This window comes from Anguilla rostrata, chromosome 6 (genome assembly GCF_018555375.3).
Source record: "Anguilla rostrata isolate EN2019 chromosome 6, ASM1855537v3, whole genome shotgun sequence".
Taxonomy (NCBI): Eukaryota; Metazoa; Chordata; class Actinopteri; order Anguilliformes; family Anguillidae; genus Anguilla; species Anguilla rostrata.
In genome coordinates, this window is record NC_057938.1 from 22338166 (window position 1) to 22359546 (window position 21381).

Genomic DNA, 21381 nt, shown 5'->3' on the forward strand with positions numbered 1-21381 from the left:
GTAAACTGCAGCAGTTTTCCACCCAATATCAGAGATTACAAGATTATGTTTCATACATCCATTTATATCAGCTTATTCATTACCCGTTTGGAGCTCAGGTTCTATCCCATCACTGAGAACAAGTAGTAACCACGACATCAGATTAACTAAGCTTAAAGGAGGAAAAACAATCCGCACGCTGTATAATTCACCACTACTGGTCATCCACTACTACTTTTATACTCTCTTCATAACCGATTGTTTTTTCACTAAAGTACAATACATATGAACAGGGTAGAGGGCCAGGAAAGCACGACACAATTACCCTCCAGTGTTTGCTATGTTTCTTAAATCTGATCCAAAACATTGTGAAATGGAAAAAAATTGCATTCCACAGGTCACCCCACATTTTTTAGAACATTTGAAGCAACCTGCAAAACACCTAATCTGAAGAGAAAAGTAAACTGAGGGAGGCTGAAAATTCTTCGATTCTGAGATGGAAAGTCCCCCCCCCCCATTTACACTGTTCTATGGGAAATGGGAGTTGAGGCGGAGGTTCCATATTTCAAACTTGTGTGGTGTCACTGCCGCCAACAATTGTACAGCATTACATGTCATTACATGTCACCAGGGCCAATTTTCAAAAGTTTTGCAGTGCGTACCAGACTCAAGGCACACTGATAAAAAAATCACCAACATTTTATGAGGTAAAGACTCAAGCCCATAATACAAGACAATTATAGGATTAGACGTCTTGTTTTTCTTCCTAAATGCCACGTTGGCCGCAAGTTGGACCAAGTGCAACCATCAAACACCAAAAATATACATATGATTGAAAAATATGAACTTGTTGGTACTGGAACATAACACTGGATAAAAACCGTTTTTGGAATTTCTTTTTTTAATTAAGCACAGTTGTGGTTCAAGAAACTACCAAATTCAGACAGTGAGAGACACCTGCACAAAAAGCAACCAAGTTTTGTGGATACAAAAACGAGATGTTCCACATTCCTACTGCTCCGATTCCCATGACTAGCATGTCAAGTTGGCTCCTGCCTTGTGGGGTGGACACTCCTAAGCTACCAGATTAAAAAATTCTTTTCTTGAACAACTAAAGCACCCAAACTCATGATCTAGATAGTGGAAGTACCTTAGTCGTAGAGCAACAGAGCACTTAAGGACATTTAATTTTATTACACTGCCACAGGCTTTCCAAATGACACTCAGAGACTAAATAAGGGCAGATATTTTGAAAATAGAGATAGCAATGGCAGACTTCTGAGTGCCGCCCAAACCTTGGAAAGCAACTGCTGAGGAGTTCATAGGGAACAGTTAAAAAAAGAGAAATCTGGGGAATATCATAATATGTGTCATTCCAGCAGTTCACTTGACCCAACTGAACAGAGGACTCACAAAAGGCATGAAAAGGCAGGCATCACCCTGTCGAATGAGACCCTTCATCCCTGAGACACGCAACGGCACGTGTCATGCATCACGCCACAGGACGCCCACACACAGTTGGGATACAGTCCCAGGCCATGGACCGCATGACTGCACAACAGGCTAGCGCTTTAGCTGGACATGCCTATAACGTCCGCGGCTAAAGGGCTGAGAAACGTAGCTTCGGTCTCCAAATAGCAAAAAGGGAAACAGAGCCACAAAGGGGCCCGCAGAGTATTTTAAAACTCCCAGCGGGCGCACCTCCTGAGCATCAGCCTGCCTCTTTCATCGCTGACTGAAAGACAGGCAGTTCTTTATTCAAGACTCCTCTTAAATGAACTATGAAGAGACGTGTAGATTTACTCTTTATCTCATCACAGCTCCTTTGGCTCATTACCTACTTCACCCCTGAAACAGTGAATGAGCCAACACACTGAGGCAAGAACAAAACCTCAGGTGAAAACTGGGTCAGAATTAATTAGCTGACCTAGTTCTCAATGACAAAGTTGACTGACCATTTGATTATTTAAAGCTTAGCAAAGATACAAGTACAGCGTCTCTAGGGCCAAAGAGAGACTTTCCCAGAGACTTTCACCATTACCTGAACAATGTGTAAATACACCAAAGCATTATCTGGATACATGTTCAAAAGCCAACTAAACAAATGCTCATTCCTCCACAGGTGAGAGGAGAAGTAGAAAGCAAAACTCTCAATTATAAAGTTAAGTGAAACAGTGTATGATACCACCAGAAACCTTTTTTTTGGATATAATACTGATTATGTACACAAAATGATGCTCAAATATCTCTTCTAGTTCAAATGACCATGAAGTTAAAGCCCACACAAGGGAAACGTCTGATATTAAAACACACATGAGATACTATTAACTGTCAAACTCTGCTAATTGGAAAATAGGAATAGGTTGTAAATAACCCAGAGCGAGTTGTACACTGAGATTGCATACATGCCTAATCACTGGAAGTTATGATCTGGACAATTCTGCTCTGGAAGTGGCAGCTGTTTAACCCAAGCTCTTGCCAACCTTTGGAACTGTAATGAGAAAAGCTAGAGGCTGCATCGGAAAAATACTATACCTATGAGTGCCTGGAAGAGGTCGCTCTGGAAGATGTCGATGACCCTCTCAATCGAATGTCTGAGTTGTCCATCCTCTGTTTGTCCGAGTTTCGTTCGATATTCCTCCAGGATAATCAGTGCCCGCTGAGCATCTAAGATACATTAAGTAAGTTATCACATGCCAACCCATAAGATCCAGTCATACAACAAATTATAAAGCATTTTTTTAACTATATATATATATATATATATATATATATATGTACATACATACACACACATAATAATATATATATACACATATATGCATATATACACATATATATATATATACACGCATAAAGTATGTACATGTGTGTGTGATTTCAGACTGCAGTTAGCTCCAATAAAAACCTGAGCTTGTAATTGTCTACGATAGCCATACAGCATAGTACCTTATTCCTGTATTATGATACCTAGCTATAGTTAACTGTACTTCATTATTCAGATATGCACGCATGTAGTCATATGCACTTTATCAAAGATCGTTTAGCTGAGGTTAACAAGATGCCCCGCCACCCATTTATTGATCAGTAAATTGTCCGATCTGAGAATATCCTGTTAAATATAGCTTGCTAGCGAGATAATGTAGTTGCAACAGCCACTGAACAAGCTGGACAGGGTAACGTTATTAACTTAGATGGCCAACTACTGATCCACTTTAACCTCACGTTAGCCTACGTGCAAACTAACGTTCGTTAAACCAAAACCTATTACGACAAATAAGCGTGAACACGGCACTCACCTTTCTTCCTTACTGGCATGTTTAGGCTAGCTCTCCAGGTGTAGCTAGCTGACAAGTAACGTTAAGCAAACAGTTGTTTGTCACTACCTTATTAGCTGAATTGGTAGTGAAGTTAAATAGGAAAAATCCTCCCCTTGGTTTTCAGACGTCCTTTAAGGCAGTTTCTGTTACCTTCTATATGCAGGTCGGATATTGCTTTCTCTTGACTACGGATCACGTCCGTTACATAGATGTGAAGAAAACACTGACCTGAATCCCGGCGTCCAGCTCGCCCCTACTACAACACCACCACCCTTTCACAAGCAGCCAGTATCAGCACTGCATAGACCTGACAGCGGCAAACAGGACACGCCGCTACAACAGACACATGCGATATTCGATTTTGCAACCAAAGGAGACACGTAGTTAGTGTTTGGACACCTCAAATTCCATACGAAACTGTTGCAAACTATATGTTCAACCAGCACGAATCACGGCTGAGTACTGCATGACTAGAAACCAGCATATGCCAGCACATAGGTCTGGAAACTGCCCTTAACTCTAGCGGTGCAAATGTAAAGACCACCAAAAAAGCAAATCCCGTTTGAGGTAAATAATACAAAATTCAATCTGTGCATTCGTGCTGTATTCCGTTACTTCCGCCAAGAGTTTTCCCTCGTAGTTCCCCTTTCTGACTGATTGTTTTTCCTAGAGTCAAACTTCTCATGCGCTCGCCCCCTCCTTTTCCCATGTATCAGAAATTCCAAACTTTCCACCAAAATGGCGTCCTGGCGCTGGAAACACAGTCACGTGACCACGGTCTCTGCCCTGTGTTATCCAATCAGGAGTAGGACACCGTACTAAACTACCTTTGATTAAGCGAGAAAGAAAGGTGAGATTTGTGTGAGTTCCTGGAGCAAACCGTGAAGGTGCACTGAACTGATCCTTTCCTGGGGGTTGGTAAATTGGTAAAAACTTTTTGTGCACGCAATGTTACGAAATGTGTATGTGCAACAGTCAATACTTTATTACACTAAATATCGCGAAATGATAACTTGCTAAGCATTTTTCCACATTTGGTTAAACAACAGCAAAAACGGTCAAAAGGTCTAGTATTCCCGAGGGATGGAAGAGATTTTCAGTGGTGTAATCGCAGTCTTTTGCAAGATTAAGGTCTGCATGGCGAGCAATGAATGGAAAGATTATGTGAATGACTGATAATCTCACCTGATTACAGCATGGTGATGGTAATGAAAATTTAAACTGTTGTACCCAGCAGTAGTCTTCATATATGTCTGCGTGGAAAACATTGTTTTTCTGGAAGGATTACACAGTTTATAATATTTACGTAATCCGTGTACAAAGCTGGCTATTTTACAGATGCAATGCATGTATATTAGTAATGCACCACTCAGGACTCAGGTCTATATGTTTATCAGGTACGGTTACTCGTTTATGATGATAATGTAGTAAACATTTAGAATTTCCCGAAACTGTTGAATGTTAATTTGACATTGGCTATTATCTTTTATAACTGTTTGTGCAACTATTTTAAACTCACTGGAATACCACCTACAAGAGTCATACTTTTTTTTTTTTTTTACTTTTCCAAACTCAATCTCCCATAAGCCCCCTTGCTCCTGTGGCCTTTGCCTGTCTTCCTCGAGATGTCACTATAGGCATTCAAATTCAACTGGAAGCAGTCAAAAGAGTTCATACAGGTTAGGGCCAGTTGAAGAGCTTGTTGGCCCAATGGTGCAAGTCTCTAAATCTGTAATGTCAGAATCTGGATACCTTCTGGTTTTTGTTGTGTTTCAGCATTTTAGTCATTCATTTAAAACACTGACTGGCTATATAGAGTTCACATACGTTGTTTCAAGCTTTCATCACATTTGAAGTATCACTTAAATCCTTTGTGAAATATTCGTACAGCATTTAATTTGGTCAAGAATGGCTTCTTCCCTGTAATTTACATATTGGCCAGCTTTGCAGAGATGGATGTTGTTGATTTATTGGCATTGCTAGCCATTGAACAGGAAGTTCAACCTCCAGCCAGTGCAAAGAGCTGATCTAAGAACAGCCTTGTATAACTAATAAAAAAATTGGCCATTTTACATTTACATTTTATTGGATCAGGAGTGGCAGGATTTAAATAAGAAATTAAAATTCATGATGGATGCTCACAGGCATTTAGCAGACGCTCTTATCCAGAGCGACTTACACAACTTTTTAACATAGCACTTTACATTGTATCCATTTATACAGCTGGATATATACTGAAGCAATGCAGGTTAAGTACCTTGCTCAAGGGTACAACGGCAGTGTCCTTACCCGGGAATCGAACCTGCGACCTTTCGGTTACAAGCGCAGTTCCTTACCCACTGTGCCACACTCCGTCCTTTTCCTGGTCTTCTAGTGTTTCTCTAGCATAGGGGTGTCCAGTAATTATCTGAACAGCATCAATGCTGGTGTACCCTTTTGTTCCAGCTCAACAATAAAACACCTGATAAGCACGCATCTAACCATTTTCTTCGAGTCACCTTGAATAATTGAATCGTCTGCGTTAGTGCTAGGATAGGGGGTGAAAGTGCACCTGGTTTTAGTTTGAGAACAATTATTGTGATGGTGGTAGAAGTACAGAAATATACAACTGGTGTGGTTCCCAAGAGGGAAGGTTGAGCTCTGTGTTTGTATGTGAATAAATGTTCAGCACTTAAGAAAAGTTTTTCCTTTTGTGTTGATATTATCAACCAAGTAAAACCTAAAAATGGATGAATGATGTATCTTCACTTATATCATAAACGTTTTTATTATTTCGAAGTCTAAACGATTAAGTTAATCATAGATGAAATCCACAAAGCAAGATTTTGATGTACATGACCACTCCTGGAGGGCTGGAGTGCTTCAGTGACCCACTTTGTTACATACTTTGATTAAAAATACATAAGTATTGTGTACTCAAGGAAGTAAACATTTGTTTGGATTTTTGGTCTTTATTTTAACAATATTATAGCCCCCATATCAACAAAGATAATATTTATTGGAGTAATTATTCAACTAATGATTTAAACCAGGGGTGCACAACTCTGGTCCTGGAGGGCCGGTCTGCATGTTGGTTTTTCTTTCAACCATCTACCTTTGTTTTAGTTTTGACAGCTCTATATACACTTCTGCACAATTAAATCTTTGAGGATACACTTGCAGTCAGTGGCTGTAGCCGGTGCTTATACAACTGATACAAGATATGGTTGAACTGATTTAATAATTAAGAGCAGTTGGAAAAAAATCCTTCAATGGATCAGCTCTTGTTGTGCACCCCTGATTTAAACAGATGGATAGATCAACCAATTATTAAACAATGATTGTAATTATTTTAATCATTTTTATGTAATAAATGTATTGTGTATTCAGAATAGAGCAATCTAGACAAAGATGAATGAAATTATTTAAAATAAGAAATCCAGAGAAAATAAAATTCTCAGTGAAATAAACCACTGCTGTGATTTTCCCCCCTCCCCCCATAAAATCTTGTTTCCTTGTAGGGTGCTCTCTAAAAGTCAAGATTTTGTTGGATTGGAGTGCTTGTTTACATACTCTTGATCTAAAAGGCACTGATTTTGTCAGCAGGCAGTCTTTTGTCAAATTTAAATAAACATTCTGAATCACAGCGTCTACGTGATTCTATATATTCAATGCTGTTGTGTTTGGAATTTAAACATTTTATAAGATCAAACGCCAGATTAAGAAACACGCAAAAAAGAACAGTCCAATTAATATAACAATGCAATGAATTGGAGAAAAAAAACGGACACATTTTGTAATCAACTGACAGCCCTATACGCTCCTCTCAGGCAGCAGGTGGAAAGAAACGTAGACGAGACTAGTCTGAGCTCGGTGGGTCAGATGCTGTAGCTCTGATCCCTAGGCCAGTGATACTCATACAGCCTTCCACTGTATACTCCCCTAATGAACTGAACAGGGAATCTGGGCCCTGCTTCCTACTCCTCCTGTGCCCCTTGCTGTCTTTCCCTGGAAGCCAAGCTGCCCCTGGCTCCTCAGGGTCTCTTCAGCTCACTGCCCCCTGGGGGTCAGACCCCGTACACACCCGTAGTATCTGACTCTGAGACGGAAATGTCAAATGTGTGGCACACCAGCCACATTGTTGTGGCCTGCTGAGCATTTGACAAAATTTCAATGGACAGACTAACATTTGCTTGCTTTCTGATAGTCGTGTGCTTTTTCACTTTTTTGTCCTAGGTTTTTTTTTTTCATAGAAGGGCATGAATTAAACCGACTGTTCAAAAACAAATGTATCTCAAGGCCTGTCATCACCCTCCAAGTGAGGACGCCACCCAAACCTGCCTCCTGCCCACCTCAATAAGTTATCCAACACCAACTACTTTACACTTATTTCTCTTATTTGGTTTTGTACCCTTATGCAAGCATTTTCATTATACATGCAAATATATTAGAGTTAGAGTTAACTTTATTAGTCATGTTTTAAAAACATGAAATTTGTCTTGGTGCACAGACAGGGTAAAAGACAGAAACAACATCATTCAACAGCAACAACATCATATATAACATTGAAACATTGTACAATTATATGACTTGCACATCCTGTGAAATCATGTTGTTTGCATTTTGAATATTGCATGCAATTACATGAGTTTCTGAAAAACTAGTGCCATCTTGTGGTAAGCTGCAAGTGGAGAGAGGGGTTTATGCTTATTGTTAGATTTTTTCATGTTATCCTTATTTTCCTCACTTATTTTCATTCTCTTGCACTTATTCCCTACCACAGCATGTGGCATAGTGGATATTTGACACACTTTCAGGTTTTGGAAAAACATTTACATCTGTCAAATGAAGCAAATTTAAAGGACAGACATACTCGGTTTGGAAAGAAATCCTCCAAGCAAACCAAGTTTGAAAGCATAGTCTCAGTCTTAAAGCTCAGATCCTGATCTTGCTAACCTAGCCACCTGTAACAGGCTCCAGTCTGCTTTCCTGCAAAATTTGTCGACTGCTTGCAGCACAGACTAATGCCAAAGATGCAGAAAGTGCACATTTTGCATTTTGGATCTAACTGATCATCTCAAAGGACAAATACTGTAGGCAACATCAAGCATTCCAAGGTAACATGACCGCTTGGGGTGCTTTATATGAAATGAGGTTTGATTGATTTATACATTGCAGTTCCAGAATCACCAGCTTGGACCAAATCTTAACTGTCTGCCTTCATATTCCTGTCTGAAATGCAGTTTGAGAAATTCCTTGGGCTGGTCCATTCACTGCAATTTTATGGCTTGCCCAGGACAGCTCAGATTTGCAGATAAATCACAAAGTGTACTAAACCTGTCTCGTCTAACAGTGCCACAGAGATGTGATCCAGTGTAAGGGTTTCTGAAGGGCATTTCAAACTCTCCATTTTTGTCAGGGAAGCCATGATGACAGGAAAGATAACGCAGCAACAATTCTCGGTATGCTGTCTGCTGAGTACCAGCATACAGGTTAATTAAATATAATGACATTAACAAGATCTCGTTTTCATGGCTTGTCGTTCCCCTTTATTAGACACTGACTCAGCTGCATTGACGGGACCATGACCCAGCATTCCTTGTTTTGAAGTTCCACTGCTCGTAAATAACAGCATGAATAAAAAAAATATCCTAAGATTGGAGACTCCCTAAAAGCACTAAACACGTAAATGTGCTTACACGCACAGGTTACTGTCCCTTATAATGACACTTACACCAGTAAAGGTTACCACATTTGTATGTATAATTGTGTACATTAAGTCTAATGTACACATGAGATGTACAGGGACTATAAATAAAAAGGGCTGTAATTCCTACAAAGATCACCTTACACGGAGGGGACGGTAACGACCCTCAAATTAAAGCTGACTCTCTGGACTTTAACCTCATATTCATTGTTTCATCTCAAATCTGAAGTGCAGGAGTACAGAGCCAAAACAACAAGAAATTGTGTCACTGTTCAAATACAGATTACACTGTATGGTATCTAGAGTCATTTGTCTAACTTTGAGGAGCGCGACTTCATAAAGAAAGGCATTACACATATATTGTTGTCTGCAAATGGTAAAATAGAATTCATTTGTTTTTGTGTGAATTTTCCTTTAACTGATATAAGCATCCATGGCAAGTGTAACTAACAATTAAAAGTTTTTTTTAAAAATTTCATTTCATGTGTTGCCCCACAATCCTTTAAATCTCCTCAGATAACCCACCAGGGGAGCCTAGACCAACAGTTTTGGAACCACCGCTCTAACCCATACATATAGCATGGTCGGTTCTATTGTTAGTAGTTCAAATAACCTTTTTTTCCTGTCCTAGATCTTGCTCCAAAAAAGTATTTTAAATGACCAGTGTTTGTTGTTTTCCTGTTCATTATTACATTAAATGTATTTTCTACAAAAAATAGATACCACACACATACTGGAGACAACAAATGTACACAAATACATTAGTTAATTGCTTTATCTGTAAAACACTGAATAAAGTAAGTAAAATGATATTCTTAGTATTTCTTTCAGTTAAAAAAATTTTTTTTTTAAATAAATGGATTGCCAGAGATTCTTTGGATGGACGCTCACTTGCCTGGGTACCACAGAGTTCAGGCTCACCTACTGTTCCGTGGATTTTAAATCCATTTGTGTATGAGGTGGATCCTTATGAGCAGTAGATTGACTTCACTTGATTTAAAAAACAAATTGCATTACACATACCTTTACTGGTATAAGTGCATTTAATTGAATCTAGTGGTGAGTGTGTGTGTGTGTGTGTGTGTGTGTGTGCGTGCGTGCGCATGTGTGCGCGTGCGTGTGTGTGTGTTTTACAAGGGATGGAGGAGACTGGTGGGAACAGAGTTTGATGGGTTGTGATAACATTTCCCCCTCCCTCCCTCATCCCCCTCCCACCCTCATCATCCCATCTCATTGACAGGAACACCCGCACATCCATCATGTTCAGTGCAGTTACTGATGCCACATGCATAAGCCCTGGAGCAGTGCTTATGATATGGGGTCAAGGCCTGGCTGATATCCTCCTACATAACCAGATTCCCTATGATGGAACCTGAATCACCAACATGATGTTGAATGTTGACTAAAAATGTTTTTTTTAATATATAGTGTGCACAATACTCATTCCTACATAATTAAAATGGCCCTAGTAGGCTAATCAACAGTGTGTCGGTGACCAAAACTTTCCTAAGCCCTCTCTATTGTCCATCCTTTGTAAAGGATCTGAGCCACTGGGGCATGTAAGGCCATGTTGGCTCTGCATTTTCCTCTCAAAATAATGGGGTACTGAGCCATTGGTACTCTTTGTGTCAGCTCTGACTCAAGTGTCTCTTGGGATTGCCCTTTCACTGTTGTTAATTCCCTATTATCAGAGAGACATGAGCCAACATGGCTAAAAAGTGTCACAGTGGACACAGTGTCACAGTCACTATGCGCAAAAACATGGCAATTCCGCCCTCCTGTGGTCATAAATTTGAAATACAATAAAGCAAATGTTCTTTTTGCTAGTATTTCAAGATAACCTGAGACAACCTAGTTCATGTTGACAGAGTGCACAATAGAAAGCGTGGACTCGTGATAGAAGGGGGGAGGGGCTGTATATTTTTGATTGGTTCAGTGCAGACACGTCAGCAAAACACAGATTTTTTTTATTATCCTGAAAATATTCTAGATTTTTATTTTAAAAACTAGGAATAGAACACAAAGGCCAAACACAGCTTGTCATGTTCATTTTGGTTTTATAACTGAGATAAATGTTATAAAATTAGTTTTAGATAGCTAATGGCAGTGTGATGCTTTTTTTTTTGTTTAATTCCAGACAAAAACTATATTTTAAGTGACAGTCAGACAAGTCAGAAGTGTGTTTCCTGCTATGGTTATCAGTCTTGCCAATTAGCAGTAGGCTGCCGCTGTCAGTAGCAGATGTTACTAGGAATCAGGTGTAGACCTTTGCGCCCATTTTACAGAATAATTGAATGTTAAGGAGACACAGTGATCAAAATTGCTACTTAGCTAGTTCAAATTGTGAGGAAAAAGCCAAAAAGGAATGGCAGTCAATGGGCTCATGGGAGATCTGTCTTGCATCCAAGTTTCAAGTACAAGTTACACAAGACTTTATTTCAGCCTACTTGCTGAAATAAACAGGTTTCTATGTAATATATCTTTTATTGCTTTTTTAAACCCAGGAAGGTGCAAAGATGCACCACAGATATTCATATCTTCCAAATACATAAATCTGCACTGTTTTTATTTTTTTATTATTATGATGATAAATGCTACTTTGAATGTTCCATCATTTATTCATAAACAATTAGTGGGGCTTCTTAAATTACTTGACAGAAGCGCACAGCAGAGTGTCAGTTCAGCAAACGGTGTTTCCAATGGCTCCTGTGTGCGGCATTGCCCAGAGAGACAGTCGTCGCCGGGGGAAACACCATTGTCTTTTTTGCAGCAGTGGGCTGTCGTTAAGCATCTGTGATGTCCCGTTTGGGGGTTGTTGTGCTGAAGTGCTACCTGCCCCCTTCGTCGCAACTCACTGGAGAATCCTGTTAACCCCAGAGGGAAATTGGGGGAAGGGAAAAGAGACTACATCTATTCAATGATTTGATTCAGGCAATTGCCACCTGCAAGTTTAGTGTTCCAGGAAATAGCCGCAGGAAGTCTACTGCACAAAAGACATTGTGTCTGAGTCTGACAGTAATTATCATGACATAGCAAACTATTGTGAAGGCAATACAGTAGAAACATGTACAAGTGAAATAAAAACCATTGTGGTTCCTTAATGTGTCTTTCCCATAGTGAAAATTTGAAAAGAAGTAAGTCTGAGACATTTAGATACAGCTTAAGTGCAGAGTGAGCACTGCCAAACTTGAGTATATTACCATGAAGAATGAAGAACTTGACAGACCTGTTACAGATGGGAATGCAGCTTATATAGGATAGGGTAACTGAATACCCACAAGAGATGGAAGGCACCTCAGAAAATTTGTGCCCACTAGGTCCAATGTTTTCTTTTTCATGGGTAATTAACATTGCTCTCCCTTCCATCCCATCCCATCTGTGCAGACAGGCCTGCCATTATTGCAGGTTTGTCTATGGACACACTTCAGCAATTGTTCTATACAAAATCTGTATCATGATCGCAGGCAGCTGATTGGTATCACTTTATACAAAAGAACACGTTGACCACTAGATTACTGAAGCAGACTGATTTTCACGCATGGTAAATCTGCACATCAAAATGTAAATCCATTGAAAACCGTCTTGGCCATTGCAGTGCGTCAGTCTCAACAATTATCAAAATCATCTTGAAATACTACTTTTTGCCACTAGGGGACATAATAGTTTAGGAAAAACGGCTGGCCACATTCTGCTTCCTGGAAGATTTGTTGAAGTTAGCTGAGTATTAAAACTGGCCTGCAGATACTGACAGTCTGCATTCTACTGAATTGAGACCACACGGGCTGATACCCACAAAAGGGAAGCTGAAAGACAAAGATGGGTAGAGTCTGAGAGAGAAATAGCAAGAGGGAAGGGGACATTGGTGCAATGTCACCATTTTACATATTTTTCTGTATGACAGTGAATCCAGGAGAGTCAGACAGAATGTTTCTCTTTTTTTTCTTATATTTAATATTTGGTTTTCATGACTGATGTCTAAATGGTTTTTCAGGACACAGCAACACAGAAGATTCCTGTACAGAAGGAACTGGGGACAATTGCTAGAGGTTTGAATTGCTTTACATGGATACAGACATGGGTCATGGACCATGGGAATCTTGACATCAAGGGGCTACAACATAAATAAATAAATCGATGAAGTAAAAAAGGGGGGAAAATAACCCAGGCAGTGGGGAAGCATCACTGCAGCTGAGCTGGTCAGAGGAAACTGCTGCTGTATTCAACACCAGCAAGTTTAAAAATCCATTTGGATAGCATTAAATCGGATACTTCACTACAGGGTCTGGACCTGGACAAATGAGGCTGGGTAAGAGGTAGTGAATCAGGCAGAGCTGGAGACAGAACATAGGAAGACTGGAAAACAAACATGACACACGTGGGTCTATGTGATCCACCCGGAGAGAAATCAGCAGCATTTTAAATAAGTGATCATGCTATATCTTATGCGTACATACTAAAACACGACAAGTAGGAACACCTGTTACTTTCTGATTAAATGGTGGAGAGACATGATAGAGTTGCCTTGCTAGAATGCATCATCCATTTTACAGTCCCATTCCAGCAGACACAGCAACACAGGAAGTCATTCGTTATGTAAATATTTACAAGTAGGCAGAAATGTGTGTGCGTGTGTGTGTGTGTGTGTGAGCAATGCAAGTTGCAGTAAATTATAAAGTATTCATCAGCACGTCTACATTGTTTTATTTGTGCACTCTGGATTGGTTTAAGGATCCTCAATCTGGCTAGTTTCATGGCACAGAATATATGTTTATGTTTATATGTTTCAGGACCAATCTTTTTTCAAAAGCCCCTACCCACTTGACCGGAAACAATGTCATAGGCTCATAGTTACTTGATAATCATTCTGTGATACACATACCAGAATATTTAAATGCATTATTTAGTACAATTTTGAAGGAATGGCTTATCACTCATTACCATTTCTTTTGTATATTTTAAAGTATTGATTAATTCATCTTGAAACCAGACTTTTTTCTGAAGGTGTAAAAGCTGGCAAATCGTGACAAATAGAATTCTTTAGATCTGCTTGAAAGTACCATCTGCGTACAATGCAATTTGGTATTCAAAAGATGCCTGTAATTGAGGGATGTGCTAATGAATTATGAAGATAAACATATAGAGGGTGTATGTACTGTACTAGGAGGGCACGAGAAAGCATAAAGACATGCAGGTAGGCCGATTGGAGACGCTAAATTGCCCCTAGGTATGAGTGTGTGAGTGAATGGTGTGTGTGCCCTGCGATAGATTGGTGACCTGTCCAGGGTGTATTCCTGCCTCTCACCCAATGCACGCTGGGATAGGCTCCAGCACCCCCCGTGACCCTGCTCAGAATAAGCGGGTATACATAATGGATGGATGGATAGTATAGTATAGGTTTCCTTGCAGTTATTCTCAACATGTGCACCTAATTGGAGCTAATAATTTAGTAATTGATAAATGCTTGGTTTCTGCCCAAAATTAATTGATTCTTATGTTGAACCACCTTTTGAAATCCAACCTTTTAAACTGACTCTTTTCACAAACTTTCTGTTTTATTGTGAACCAGTTGTTGGTTGACACTCATCCCTGCTGTATTCGGCTTAGCCACCACACGCAGAAATACATCCTGAAAGGTCATAACTATTCTGCTATAACTCAAAGGATACAGGGTTCAGGCCAGTTACCTCTCTCCAAGTGTCTGCTGTCCATTTACCCTCCTAAGCCCTGATATGGATTTCTAACCCTAAAGGGTGAGGAAAACATTGTCTACAGGTACTGCACAGCTGTCAATGGGGCCCCTCTCCATTCTGAGATGGCAGCTAGAAAACTGAAAAATACAGAAACAACAGCTTATGCAGGAATCTGCTGACCGCTCCGAGGAATGTTTCCATCTTTGAGGCGATAAGAAAAAGGAAAATCTGTAACGAAAGTTGCATTTGTAACAGCATCAACGAAACTCCCAGGAGGCTTCTAATGTTAGATTTGAGGCTCATCTGCGAACATGAAGATGCTAATTTCTTAAAGCAGCAGTACAAGACTGCAGATTCTGGACATTTGGAATCCTTTAAAATTTCCTGTGGCAGTTGGTTGCTTAAATATTTAATTTGTGAAACTTTCATTTGAATGTTACATAGTGTGCAGATTTATGGGAAAAAAATACCCCTTCAAAACGTGTACTTATAACTTATTTTAACATTTAGTTGACAGACAGGAAACAATAATCAGCATATTTGTTTTACAGTCACTGTATGTAAATGTATGGTCCCTGGGCAGGTTTAAGGGACCATACAAAAAGCCCAAATAAATCACCAAAAAAAGATTTTAGTTTCTTTTTTTTTTTTACTAGATTTTTAGTTGTAAAAGACCCATGCTGCATGTAAAATGAATACAATGAAGACTAAATATCATGGAATGTGAGAATGCAGAATGAAGAATACATGATATATTTATATTCACATGTTGACATGCAAATGTGTAGGTGTGTGTGACTGGAGCAATTCCTTACGTACGCAGGAAATATGTTTCAAAAGAGAAAAGCTTGGACTGAAAAGGCTACCAGGGTGAATCTGTGATCTGTTTTTTTTTTTTTTCGGTGGAGAAGAAGCCAAACCATGCAACATTTTAAAGGCAAGACAAGTCTATAACAATGCTGTAAATCATGAAGAAGCAAAACATAATATTCTATGTTACAGTACTGGTGACTATTTGGTTTTCAGCCTAAAATAGAATTACCTCTGATGCTGAGGTGATCTCTTGCACTGAGCTGAAATAAGCCTTTTTGAGTTCTTCCAGCAACAGCATTGTTATTTTTTTTGGACAGTGCTGTATGAAAAATCAAATACCACCTTAACACAATGACGGTCATAGAAAATCTGGAATATGGGTGTGAAACCAAATGCAGATCATTGTTGTAGCAAGTCCACTTATGTGAAGTATGCATTTCTGAATGTCATCTGAGGCAAAACAGTGCCATTAACACTAGAATATTTCATTTAGCTGGCCACATTTTCAGAATGAGAAAATCATGGAAGGGCAGTTTAGTCTACATTTATGAGCAATCAGTCATGTAGTACTCCGCATATTTATGTAGCCTCCAGTATTTCAAATGTTAATATTTTCCAGTGCTGTGCGTGTTACTAGGGCAGTATTCATTTTATTTAAAAAAGTAAACAATATGAACAGTTACTGAAAGTAACAATGTGTTTTTCCGTTTCTCAACCCCCCCCCCCCCCCCCATATCTGAGTTTGGGAACCACTCAGTATTATATCAACAAATTATTAACTGAACCAATTGGTCATATAGCTGAAGACATGGCCAACCAGTAAGAGTTGGATTAAACCAAGAATGATAACTGCCCAAGAGAGGCTAAATTTAAAGTGAATATGTAAATAAACTCAAATTGGTTTCCAAGGGTTGGAAAGCAGAACTGTTGCATCTCCTCTTGCTTTTCAAATGCCAGAGAATCTTGCCAAACTTAGTTTTTACATATCCATTTATTCTGGGTATTAAATGAAGCAACCCTGATTAGATAAGTGCCTTAAGGATTTACACCTTTATCCTTCCAATGCTGTTGCCTGTTCCTCCACCATCTGTGTATCACTTCTATTTACAGAACAAATTCCCATACTCCAGTATCGTTAGTACTGTGAAATACCTTTTTATTGCTCAGTATTCCTTCTTGGCAGGAGTTCAGAAGTGTATGTGTATTGTAGCGTAGCTCTGTGATTCCATGGTTCTTGTCTTTAAAACATAACAAAACCCCTCTCATCCTGCTACCACAAAGAAAAAGTAATCTCCACAGTCAATAGGGTCAATAAAAAGATGAAAATGTCTTCCTTGATTCCAGATGGTGCTGAAAAAGATCTCAATTACATGCTTCTTTGCCCATCGAATGTGCTAGTCCCAACAACAGAAAATCCTGTGCAATGGGCATACATAACTTCAAATTGTACCCTTAAGATTTACTCTGGTGAAATTATTCAATCCAAGCAGATTATAGTATTCATGCAATATTCTAATAATTAAGAAAAGGACATTTCACAGTTGCAGACATATATTTCATTATAGGTTTTTTGGCCCCTGCTGAAATATATTTGACTTCTTTTAAAGCATGAAATCATCATTTATATCTTCTACCACCAATGATTCCCAATATATACCCAAAGAGTTACAGAAAAGGCCATTTCAGGAATTTCTATCGGAGTGCTTTTTCTGAGTTTGTATTATATTAAAATGTATGAACAAGAAAATGGAACTCACAAAATAAAATTCCGGTTTATTGTTGGACAACAAACTTCACATATAAACAGGCCACAAACAATTTTGTAGACAAAAACAAACCCTTTTCTTTGGCCTTGCCATCCCATACAAACCAACAACATATGGTACAACTAAAGTACATAAACCAATTTACTGGAATGCTCTGAATTAAACTAGATTTTATACAAGGTTGCTGTTGAAATAATGTGACATGGTCAAAGAAGTAAATCTATTTTATAGAGAAGCATCAACTCCAAAGCACCGTTTGATCAACAGAGATCACTGTCAAAAACAGTTGACCTCCTAACAATATATACAAAAATATAAAATGTAAATAAAAATACGAACAAATTCTCCTTTTAAAGTATTTTGTTGAGAAGGTATAGCCTTGAAGTCTTGTTTGAGTCTTTAAAAATTTGCAGTTGGGTGTGTGAACACGGACGTTGAACTCTACTGATGATGACCACGCATCCCTCCACTGCTGAAAGAGGATTTGGACAGGGGAAAGGTTTAAAAGGGGCTCCGCAAGACGAAAGCGCCTTAATCGTCGTCGTTGGTTTTCTGTTTCTTCGTTTCAACGTCATCCTAAAGAAAAACAAAAATGAAGATGAATCAGCATCACTGTTGTGCAACTGGCTGAGAGCTCTCTAAAGCAACAGTTTTGACCGTACCTCATCTTCGTCGTCGTCATCATCCTCAGCAGCCCTTTTTGTGCCACCCTCAGTTTCGTCTTCGTCATCGTCATCATCGCCTGCAAAGTGAAAATCGTGCTCAAAAGAATTCTGCGAGATGTGAAGTTTGTTCACAGCCTGACACACGAGCGGTAACACCGAAGCTTTTTTGTCATCATACAGCACTGAATGGGAAAATCAGATTTGTTTGCACAACATAAACATTCAAATAAAAACGGAGACCCGTGTCTTCCACCAACCTTCTCCATCGTCATCATCATCATCCTCTTCCACTTCATCATCATCTTCATCTTCTATTTCTGGCTCCCCGTTCTCCTCATTCTCCTATGAGTAACAAAGAAAACTTAATACAGGTCCAGGCAACAAAACTTGACTGACCACTCAGCCCACCAAGTATTCATAACAATAATGATGCAATTCCTCCAATTTTCTATGAGAGGAATTAAAGAAATGTGAATAAGACCTAATTATTTCTATGGCCCATTTTATTCCAACAGTGCATACTTACTGCTTTTCCATTAGCAGGGGCATCCTTTCCATTCTCCGTCTCCTCTGCAAGCTTCTTTTTGAGGTCCTAAGCAGGAAATTATTATAAATTACTAAAAACGCATTCAGAGTTCCCTCGGTGTTATAGTACCTTAAACTTCATAGAAATAGCATCTTGTTGATAGACTTGCTGAGAACGTACAACTGCTGGACATAATTATCAGATGCTTTGAAAATGGCAGTACACAAACAATTTGGCAAGGAAAATATTTTTTCGTTCATCAGTCCATGTAAATGCAGACCTACACACCGCCTGATGTGAAAAAACATTGCTTCAAATGCAAGATTTTAGTTGTGAGCATCCCATTGGCTGTAGTTCTACCCTGATTCCCGCCTATTTGATGTGCTGTAATGTGATACTTTAATGTTGTGGAGACGTGGCGGGCATTGTAGTTCATCAATGGCGTAAGAACCACATGCGTGGTCGTAGATACGCCCGGAAAAACACTTTAACTCCCAGAGTGCATTGCCCGAATATTTAAACATGACAAATAAGTACCTACCGACGCAGACAATGAAAAAGAGGCTGGCTAAATTTGCTACAGTGAAAGGGGACAATAGCGACATTGGGTGAATCATTTCCCGCGAAATCGATCCTTCTATAAATCTCGGAATGTCGAAAACCACAGCTTTGCAGACACCATTAACTCAAAACGGCAAGTGATGTTCTCCAATCTCACCTGGATATTTAGGTAGCACCCAGCGCTTTTGCAGTCCTTTGAAGGCGCTACCTTCAAAGCTGGATGCACAAGTGCCCTTTCCTCAGGACGCAAACAATGATGCGTATCCGTACCTCTACAAATGCAACCTAATTTAAAATTACCAGCTACATTGTATGCATTTTCGCGTATTACGTATTACGACGAGGAAAATCGTTTCTACTAATTCGTTTACCTAATCGTTAGCCTTTAAGCCGTTTACCGGCGACATCACGCCATTACCGCCTCCTCAAGTTACACCAACGCCACAACCTTCGTATTTTATCTAGCCTGGCTACACGTTGCTACTTAAACTAGCTGTATTCTACGGACTAGGTTAGCCTACATTCAGGGAAGACAACTGTATGCGTAAAACTAACCATCTACGAAGGAAATCATCGACGACTAGTCAATAACGATACATCTACGATTTAGTCGTAACTTGAAGAATTAATCACCCAACAATTATCATAATTGGAATATTCTATAAAAGCACTCCTGCAAAAATAGCAATAAAATGATAACGTTAGATGAGCGCGAGAGGTTTGGCTAGCCTACAGTCTGCGTCCTTGATGAGGAGCCCACCCCCTCCGAAAAAGTAGGCTACGGATGTGCAAGGCACCAACGACAGATAAGGACAATGACCGGCAACTAGTGCAAATTTTAGGATTAAATGTACCGTTTTGTTGTAAATTTTGTTTTGAAAATTAATTACGATTTGAAACACTAACCTATTCGCCATTAACACGACCTAACAAGGTACCTCAGAAAAGTGCAGAAATCAGCGCAGTAGCTAACGCTATGCCGCAATTTCGCCCGGAGCAGAATTCCGATTACCACCGAGTGACAAGGCTATCATCAATTAAAGCAAAAGCCTCCATTGTGGACCGCTTGGAAAGGGGAGGGAAAAGTCAGAGGCGAATTGAGCAGCTGGAAATGTTCTCTAAAACCTAGCTTCCAACACAAATGGGCGGAATCGAGCTTCATTCCATAATTTCGCCCGCTAGCTACCTACTGTAGATAAGGTTACAGACAGGGTCCGACTGTGACCAACACAAAACCAACACGGTCGGTAGAGGTCACGAGTAGGCTACCGTACCGGCCAGTACAAGACGATAATATAGCTAGTACATTTGTAGCCTAAATATTTAGTGTAAATAACACAAATCACCTCTACTCAGAAATTGTAAAATTAAACAACCCCAAAAAGTAATGGGAAAAAATTGTGGTATTAAAACCTGTACAGAAATCTCAGAACAGCTTAAATTGATTACTTAGGAGGTTAAATTATTTTAATCTACTGCCTTTGCAATTTTCATAACTAACGAATTACTGTATTTAACTCCTTAAACTGCTATGGTCCAAATCAGACTATTTATAAACATTCGAGGCACAAACTTCTTTAAACTATCGATGCGAACCCTCAGTTCATTTCTGGCTTTAAAGTGTCGTTGATTATAGGCTGGCCATCAGTTCTCCCAGCAATTAAAGACGAATGTTCGAGTTGTGGTAAATTTTAATTGCTTCCTATAATTTAAATCAGATTAGAACACCATAAACAAAAACTTAAAACAATTTACGGTCTGGCTATGATGTAGCAATCGCAGTTCCGGCTCACGCAGCTTGTGTTCAAAGAGGAACCTATGCGCGCTATAAACAAAGAACCCGCGCAGACTGTTACTCTCCTAACAATAAGGCTAAGCTCGGTAATAGCCTACATTCCTATTAAGAGCAAAAGTAAAAACGCTGTTTACATAGAATTTAATACAGCCGATCCACCAAGTTGCCGAGGACGACGGATTTAATTACTAAATTTAAAAATCTATATAAATCATATTCTCCGTCGGTCTGCAAACCACATTTCTTAAAATAACAGCCTATTCATGTCAATAATACAACATATGCCTTGAAAAAATGTACCAGCAAACAGAAACTTAATATTTTTCATAAATGCGTCCTCTTACCTTGGCCGAGATCTCAGAACCGGCGTCTACTTTTGCGTCTGCCATATTTTGTTTTATCGTTTGTGTTTAGTGCAAGATACAGAAATATTATTCCGAGCAGTCCGCTTGTTGCTGTATCATAGACACAGCTTTCAATGCCAGTGACAAATTTACGCGGCGAGTGCTTCTAATATACAGTTATGGGCGGAGACAAGGGACGGTCAGTACTAGATGGTTGGCCAGTGATTCCAGAAATA

The 21381-nt window shown here is 39.4% G+C and overlaps 2 protein-coding genes across 2 annotated transcripts in view; both read right to left on the reverse strand.

Moving 5' to 3' along the window:
• LOC135257956 (disks large homolog 1-like) overlaps positions 1-4051 on the reverse strand; it is a 155908-nt gene extending 151857 nt beyond the window's left edge. Inside the window, exons 1-2 of the mRNA XM_064341168.1 lie at positions 3279-4051; positions 2515-2646 (exon numbers count right to left, since the gene is read on the reverse strand). Of these exons, the coding sequence (XP_064197238.1) occupies positions 2515-2646; positions 3279-3297 (151 nt within the window). The 5' untranslated portion in view covers positions 3298-4051. The remainder of the gene's footprint in view (positions 1-2514; positions 2647-3278) is intronic.
• A 13190-nt stretch (positions 4052-17241) lies between these two features.
• LOC135256832 (prothymosin alpha-A-like) lies at positions 17242-21304 on the reverse strand. The gene is made up of 5 exons (XM_064339019.1): positions 21146-21304; positions 18446-18511; positions 18177-18261; positions 17917-17996; positions 17242-17830 (listed from the first exon to the last, which is right to left on the reverse strand). The coding sequence occupies exons 1-5, from the start codon at positions 21188-21190 to the stop codon at positions 17786-17788; spliced, it is 321 nt and encodes a 106-aa protein (XP_064195089.1). The 5' UTR covers positions 21191-21304; the 3' UTR covers positions 17242-17785.
• Positions 21305-21381: the final 77 nt, after the last annotated feature.